This window comes from Crocodylus porosus, unplaced genomic scaffold (assembly GCF_001723895.1).
Source record: "Crocodylus porosus isolate Cpor-Errol unplaced genomic scaffold, CroPor_comp1, whole genome shotgun sequence".
In the NCBI taxonomy this organism is placed as follows: Eukaryota; Metazoa; Chordata; order Crocodylia; family Crocodylidae; genus Crocodylus; species Crocodylus porosus.
The window spans coordinates 63,069,881-63,078,032 of NW_017728948.1; the positions used below are offsets into that span (position 1 = coordinate 63,069,881).

Consider the following 8,152-nt stretch of genomic DNA (forward strand, 5'->3'; position numbering starts at 1 on the left):
ATGGATCCATAATTGAAAGGAAGGGTTCAGTGGTGTTCCTACCCTGGCCTGGAGATGGTAATACTCATGGGGTTGAGGCGGCTGGTCCTGGGGCTCTGCCTCCCCTACACCCCAGTCCACTTGCCAACCATGAGGGCTGTCATGTCACTACTTCAACTCCTGACTCCATCCTGTTATGGCCTTTTGTTGGGCCTTGGCTCCATCAGCCACAGTATGCGCTGCAGGCTTGTAGTTGCAGTCTGTCACTAGCCTCTAATCCTTGGCCCTGCTTTGGCCCTGTGCTGGGCTTGGACCTACTGTGCCCTCGACAGGCTTAAAGATAGCTGTGCCCTTCTAGGGCCCCCAGGCAGTGCCCAGCCCCGCCCCACACCCCTTACCAGGGAGCTCAGTGTTGGGTAGTCCTACCTAGCTCCCTTACAACACTCCTGCTCCCCCTTGGTGGGACAGCATCACCGGGATGGCACGGAGAAAGCCGTGCTGCCAGGTGACACCCCAGGGAGCTCAGTACCTTGCTTCCTGCCTTCCCCTCGGCACCCGGCTTCCGCCAGGGTTTTTAAATCGCCTGTGACTACAGTCACAGCTGACGTCATCAGCTGGCCACTGCCCAGTCTGATTGACAGCCACTTGAAAAGCCACTGTAGCACCAACTCATGCAGCTTCAGCCCTGACTCTGTCTTCCTCCCAGGTACATTCCTTGTGGCACCTGGGTCCTTGGGTCTCCCTTTGGGAGCGTCAGGGTCTGTTCCCAGTGCTTCCCAACCCTGGGAGCGACCCCAGCCACCACAAGAGGATACTGAAACGTACTGGGGACTATGGCAAAGTGTCGGGTGAAATTAAATAAGATGAAAAGTACATTGATGGGTGTGGGGAATTGGGGGAATTTGCACAAGTTCAGGCTATCGTGGTAGAAGGTGTATTTAAGATCTTGGGAATCCCAATGGGCACCAAAGAGAAAGGAACAAAGTCATGGGAGAATTTAAGAGATAAGGGTAAGGCAGATCTTGGGATTGTGGCATGGTAGAACATTATCTTTCAAGGATAAAGTGGCTGCCATGAAATCAGTACTCTTGACTATCATCCTTTGCATGTAATCACCATCATGGCAACAGATAAAGAGGGTACAGAGGCAGATATGCATTTTTGTGGGGCAGTGGGGAGTAAGAGAGAAAGGGTAGCCAGGACAAAGCTATATAAAGCCAGGGACTTAGGAGGCCAGGGAGTACCATATTTGGAAGTTTTGTGTATACTTACTTTAAAAGTATGCTCTGTAAAGAGACAACGGAGGGGGTGGAAAAGACTGCATGTTTCTGCTGGTACCTGGCAGGAAGCACATTAAGAAGATGGGACATGTATGGGAAGACTGGAAAAAGCCATAAGTATGGCAGCCACTGGCCCACTATTCAAAGATGGCAAGTGTGCGGAAAGAAGTGACAAATTGAAAGAACATATAAATATCATATAGAAGATGATATGAAATATTCTTCCCATGAGGGACTTTCAGCATAAATGAGTTTTGGTAAGATCAGCAGCATGCTGGATAGGGATATGGGACTGAAGAATCTATACTGCATGTATTTTGGCACTGCCCTTTTGTGCAAGTGTTATGGAAGGGGGTATGCTGATTTTTGAGAGTGATCAGTATGAACTGTGATTTAACATAGGAAATGGTGATGTATGGGTTAAGGCCCAAAGGACTGGAGAGACAGAGATTGAGAATCATACTCCTTTGTGTGACAGCAGTGATATGCAAGATGAGAAATCTACTGTTGGTCAAGTGACTGGCTTTCACTACAAGAAATTGTTTGGAGTTGGCAGTATATTAACTGAAATACTGTGGATAAAAATGCAGACGAGAGGAAAGGAGAAGGCAGAGAAGAGATAGAGGAACGAAGAATGGCAGTGTTTCTTCCAAAAGGACAAAGGGATGAAGTGAAAGTTATTACTCTGTCCTGGGCTGGGGAGTTTTGGGAGAGGTTAGTGTTAATAGTGGAAAGAGGCGTAATAAGAACAAGCTTTTGTTGTAGGTGGAGATTGTCAAGTTTTGTCTTAATGTAGTTTTAGTTGTTTTGGATTGAAAAAAAAAAGGAGGTTCCTATCCGTATTTTTGCCAAATATGGGTCATGGTGTTTTATGGCCATGTTCAGTGTTGACTGCATTTAATCAGTTTCATGGTTGATTTCCATTGTTGAGCACATACTGCTTTTTGCAAAAGTGTAATGATAGATGATGTATTTAATGAGTTTCCTTGTATGCAAATGCAAGAAGAAGGGCTTTTGCCCTATGCTGATTGAGGGGGAAAAACCCTGTTTATATGCCCGAGTATCCTTAAGAACTTCACAGACATTATACCTTAAACCACCTGTTTGATATAGGTAAGTAAAAGCGTACGTTTCATTTTCTCAAAACACAAAAATTCCAAACAAGAAGGGTGGGGAAGGGGAACCAAAAAAGTCCCCATCACACCCATGGAGAGCTTAAGCAGAAAATCCAAACAAAAAATTATCAAAATAAAATTCTTTTTCACTTAAAGAAACAGACATGTAGCAGGTAGCTGTATTTAATCCAAACTTTGAAAACTGTGCAAATAAAAATACTGTATCTTCCTTGTCTTGGCTTACTAATGACACATGATATAAATATAATTCATAGAGAAATAAAAAGCAATGTAAGTCAATGACCAGAAGACTCTAATGAGATATAGGAGGCCTGGTTTTTATTCTAAACTGTTCCACTGGTCCTCTATGATTTGGGCAAGTCATTATACTTCTTTTTCCTTGTTTCCCCTCCAAACCTGTGTATATCTCATCTATTTAGATTATAACTATTTCAAGGAAGGGGCTCCTATTTATTTTTGTATGTATAATGCCAATGACCTTACTATGTAGTACCTTTAATAAAATTAAAGTTAGTTCTCTTCTTTTTTACGGGTCTACACACATGCCAGGAATACTAATGATGCACCAATTCATTAAGTAAACACTTTAATGTTAAGTAAATCATGTTTAAGATTAGATACAAGAAATTTGATTAGGTTTTATTGGAGTATGTGACATTGAAATACCTCCAAGAATGTACAAGTTGAGAAAGTTAGAACTGTCTTATTGGCATGTCAGCAAGAATATCAAGTAATTCGGGATTTATGGAATACATTCACCTGGCTGGGCAGTCATTGTTTTCCAAGAACAATTCTATCTCAGTTGTTCTACAGCACCTAAAGTAGAGGACAGCTTAATAGCTAGTTATAAATGAAGTCCAGCTCTCTAATCACTGTTCAAATGAATACAGACCTAGTTTTAAAAGGGAAAACAAGCCAAGGACAGAAAAATTTACAGAACAGCAACCTGAATAACAAAGATGAGAGAGAAAGGACACAATAGGGTAATAAAAAGCTTCTATTTAAAAACATATGAACTTTGTATACAATCAGTGTCTGACAGCTCAGAAAGTCTATGAAACAGGAGGCTGGGTAACATGAATATAATTTCAAGGGCTTGTTACTTGCTTCCATTAGATTAAGGAACTAAAGAAATTTACCAGATGAAAATCTCAAAACAGTGGAGACATGGACAAGTAGGAGAAGCAGTAGCAGCATCTTATTTCCTACAAAAGGAAATCCTGAAGTCCACATTTAATCACTTGATTTACTTTTCTTTTTCTCTCAACTACATCCAGCTTCTCCATCCAAGCTACCTGCAAACATACATGTACACCACAGACTGGAATGGTAAGCAGCACACAGAATGCTATAATACTTTCTTCATCCCTCATGATGTCTAATATTGCTGAGCATAATAGTTGTCCATTCAGTGCAATGTGTTTTCTGTTTCTTCTTAAAATATATTAAGAAGCAACTTGAAATCTCTTCCTAGATGTAGATGGATTCCTTTGAAAGGATCTGGAGTAACGTTGTGTGCCTGAAAACAGAAAATAGGCATTGAAAGTTACACTAGAACAATATTTGGATTAAAGACAGGGAAGTGACACTTTATAGACTAAGTAGTTCAGAAAGGCATGAGCTTGTCAGATGCTAACCTCAGATGGCACCTGTTGGAATTAGCTGTTACTTAATGAAAGCTCTTGACTCTGAACTACCTAGTTGATAAGGTGCCACTCTACCCTGCCTTCTGCCTGACATCCAGGGAGTTAATACTAACTAATTATTTGGGTTCTTTTTACAGGCTGGTTTTAGAAAAAGCCACAACTGACATGACCTTCACTGCTCACCAGCTGGACAAAAAATGTCAGGAACAACATAAGCCTCTCTACATGGCCTTTTTTGAACTCACAAAAGCCTTCAACTCTAGTAACCAAAAAGTGCTGCAGAGGATCCTTTCGAAGTAGGGATACCCACTGAAATTCATCACCATACTTTGCCTGCTCCATAACAGTATGTGAGTGGTGGTTCTCAGTAACCTATCACAGACCCCTCTGAGGTTACGAAGGAAGTTAAGCAAGGCTGCATCACTGCTTCAACAGTCTTCTCTATATTCCTTACTGAGATGCTACACCTGACCATCAACAAGCTCCCAATCAGAGTGGAGCTAAACTATCAAATGGGTGATAACCTGTTTAATCTCAGCTGACTCCGAGTCAAAATCAAGACCACCCAACCTCAATCACTGAGTTCCAGTATGCCAATGATGCTGTAGTGTGTGCGCATTCAGAAACAGACCTTCAGGCAATCAGCAACATCTTTACCAAGTGTGGCAGAGCACCTTTGGTGCCTGCCACTTTAAAGGGCCAGCACAGGCAGCAGGCCAACTGGCAGGTGTGGGCCTGCCCTGATGACCACAAGAGGAACCTGGGACAGGAGGAAGGGGGTGAGCAGCCTCCATTTTAACCCAACGTCTCAGGGCTGAGCCAGCAGTTTACTGCAAGCAGCCAGGGAAGAACATTGCCTGGCTGAGCTGCTGCTCATGAAGCATCTTGCAGGTAAGGGCAAGAGCTATGGGGATGGCTGGAGGATCCTGGTCCTGGGGAATGACCGAAAACTACACCCTGCTAGGGTAGGATGGTGTGGCGGGGCTGTCCCCAGGAAATGCCACACCAGATTCCTCCCTAGTGAAAGGCGAGTATGAGGTACCTCATAGCCCCAACCCCCACAACTTGGTGGGTAACCCAGAGTAGGGCCAGGCAGTGAGGACAAGCACATCTTTGGACACCTGAATCTATGGGGTATAAGACCCTAAAGGCCCAGTGAGGGGATGGAAGAGTGGCCCCTGCAAGGTGACAAAGTGTTGACCCTCAGTGAGGGGATGCAGTGAGAGAACAGACCACGTAGAGTTGAGCCACAAGGGTAGCCTGAAGGGCTGCACAGAGCTGGTGCAAAGTAGAGTTGTAAGGGGCAACCTGAAAGGGGCTGCACCACTGGGGCATGCTGAGTAGGGCTGCAAGAGTGAACCTAAAGGTCTGCATATAGGCCAGCCCCACAAGTAGTTCAGGGAGTGAGCCCCAGTGAGAGGGTGTAAGTTGTTGCCCCAGTGAGAGGGCAGAGGAGCTGGACCCCAGTAAGCTCTCAGATGTGGTGAGACCAAGTTTTGGGTGAAGCAAAGACAGAGACCCCAGTAAGCCCTCAAATGTTTTCAGGCTAAGTGTGGATCAGAGAAGAAGAACTCTGGATGCCATCTGTGAGGCATGGGACACAGTATAGGGAAAGTCAGAGCTGTGTGTAATGCCCTAGGCATCGGGGCATTAAATGGGCCTCCCACATTTTACATCAAGGTTATTACAACAAGTCTTGGCAGACAAGACAGGGCAGACTGCCCCTGGACAGGTGGGCGGACCAACCATGAAACCTAGCCCTGAACTGCCCCCTGTCACACCAAGGCATACAAGAAAATGGGACTAATGCTTCATATTTACAAGACTAAGGCCCTCCATCAACAAGCTCTTAGTAAGTAATCCCCCGCTCCAGTTATTCAGATTCATGGTGAGACTCTGAAGAACACTGAGTATTTCCTGTACCTCAGAAGCCACCTCTCACAGAAGGCTGACATCAACAAAGAAATTCAACATCACCTCAAATGTGCAAGTGCAGCCTTTAAATGCCTGAAAAAAGGAGGGGTTCAAAGACTGACCACCTCAGGGTAGGCTGATGATCCAGGCAGACCTAGACAGATTAGTTAGATGAGTGGACCAGAACCAGATGCTATTCAACACTGAGAAGTGTAAAGTGTTTCATCTAGGGAGGAATAATCTGCAACAAACTTACAGGCTCAGTGGTGCTACACTAGCTAGCACCACACCCAAAAGGGACCTGGGGGTCATAATTGACTACAAAATGAATATGAGCCACCAGTGATGCTACAGTTAGCAGAGCAAACAATAAGCTGGCATGCATCAACCGATGCACCTCAAGCAAAACTAAAAAGTTGTTCTCCCACTCTACGCAGCACTGGTGAGGCCACAGCTGGAGTACTGCATCCAGTTCTGGGTGCCACACTTCAAGAAGGATCTGGAAAAGCTTGAGAGAGTCCAAAGAAAGCCACTCGTAAGAGGACAGGCCAGAAGAGCAAGTCATACGAGGACAGACTGACAGATATGGGACTGTTCAGCCTAAAACAGAGAAGATTTCAGGGGGATTTGGTGGCTGCTTACAAATGTATCGGGGAGAGCATCAGGGGCTAGGCAAATAACTATTTACCAAAGCACCCTGGGGAAAACCAGGAGCAACAGTCATAAATTCCTAGAAGGAGGATTCAGACTGCGTATAAGGAAAAACTTTTTTACGGTTCATGTGACCAGACTCTGGAATAGACTCCCAGTGGGGGTGGTGCAGGCACCTAACCTGGAGATCTTCAAAAGGAGACTGGATGCATACCTTGCTGGGATTATTTGACCCCAGCAGTCTTTCCTGCCTAGAGCAGGGGAGCTGGACCTGATGATCTCTCAAGGTCCCTTCCAGCCCTAAACTTCTGAGAACCTGTGAATTGTGACATCAGATCTGAAAACAAGTTCATGGCATATCAAGCAGTCGCAGTCCCCATCTTACTGTATAAAGCTGAGGCATGGACAACGTACAGGAGACAACTGGAGCCACTGGAGAAGTAACATCAATGCTGCCTGCAGAAGATCCTTTGAGTCCGGTGGGAAGGAAGACGCATCAATGTTAGAGTCCTCTTGCAAGCAAACACTACAAGCAACAAGGCAATGATCATGCAGCATCAACCTTGCTGTGCTGGTCACATCATCCAGATGTCTGACTCCAGACTCCTGAAGCAAATGAAACTTTTATTCTCCCAGTCCAGTTAAGGTATACATTCAAGAGGAGGGCAGGAGAAGTGCTTCAAGGATGTCCTCACAGCCAACTTGAAAAAATGCAACATCAACATCAATTTGTGGGAGACTATCACCCAGGACTGCCCCAAATGGAGGAAGAGTCTGCTGAAAGGAAGACCCCCCACCCAGAGTCAAGACCTCGACCAAGAGCTCACCAGGGAATTGGCTGAGGCCACACAATCCCGGTGTATGGTTGTCATGGGAGACTAACTACCCAGGCATCTTGTGGGAGGAGTGCTTGGCCAAATCCGAGCGGTCGCAAAGCTTTCTCTCATGTGTGGATGACCTCTATCTGATTCAGGAAGTCTACGGGCCGACAAGAGGTAAAGCGCTGCTCAACCTCATACTGGCAATCAGGGCAACCTAACAATCGAAGGGAAGCTGGGTGACAGTTATCATGAACTGATCACCTTCACCATCTGCCATAAAGCTGGCAAATCGGTCAGTAATACAGAAGTCCTCAACTCCAGGAAAACTGACTTTGACAAGCTAAGGAGGCTTGTCAAAGAGGCCCTAAAAGGCCATATCCCAATGGAGAGGGGAGATCAGGATGAGTGGTTGCTCCTCAAGGGAGCAATCCTGGATGCGCAAGCAAAGTCCATCCTGTCTCGGAGGAATGGCAGCCCTCTTGGCTCTCCAGGGAACTGGCAGACCTCCTGAGTCTTAAAAGGAAGACCTACAAAGGATGGAGGACTGGAACTGCCACTAAGGAGGAATAGTCTGCTTTAGTCTGGATTTGCAGAGAGCAAATCAGGAAAGCCAAGGCTGTGATGGAACTCCAGCTAGCTACAAATATCAAGGAAAATAAAAAGTCCTTTTTTAGATATGTGGGGAGCTGGAGAAAAAGCAAGGGCAACATTGGACCCCTGCTAAA

At 45.4% G+C, this 8,152-nt stretch overlaps 1 protein-coding gene across 2 annotated transcripts in view; it reads right to left on the minus strand.

Annotated features, from left to right (window-relative positions):
- Positions 1 to 2,502: 2,502 nt before the first annotated feature.
- Positions 2,503 to 8,152, minus strand: part of FAM149A (family with sequence similarity 149 member A) — a 37,797-nt gene continuing 32,147 nt past the window's right edge. For both annotated transcript variants that reach the window (XM_019553253.1, XM_019553252.1), the window contains exon 14: positions 2,503 to 3,914. In XM_019553253.1, the coding sequence (XP_019408798.1) occupies positions 3,841 to 3,914 (74 nt within the window). In that variant the 3' untranslated portion in view covers positions 2,503 to 3,840. The remainder of the gene's footprint in view (positions 3,915 to 8,152) is intronic.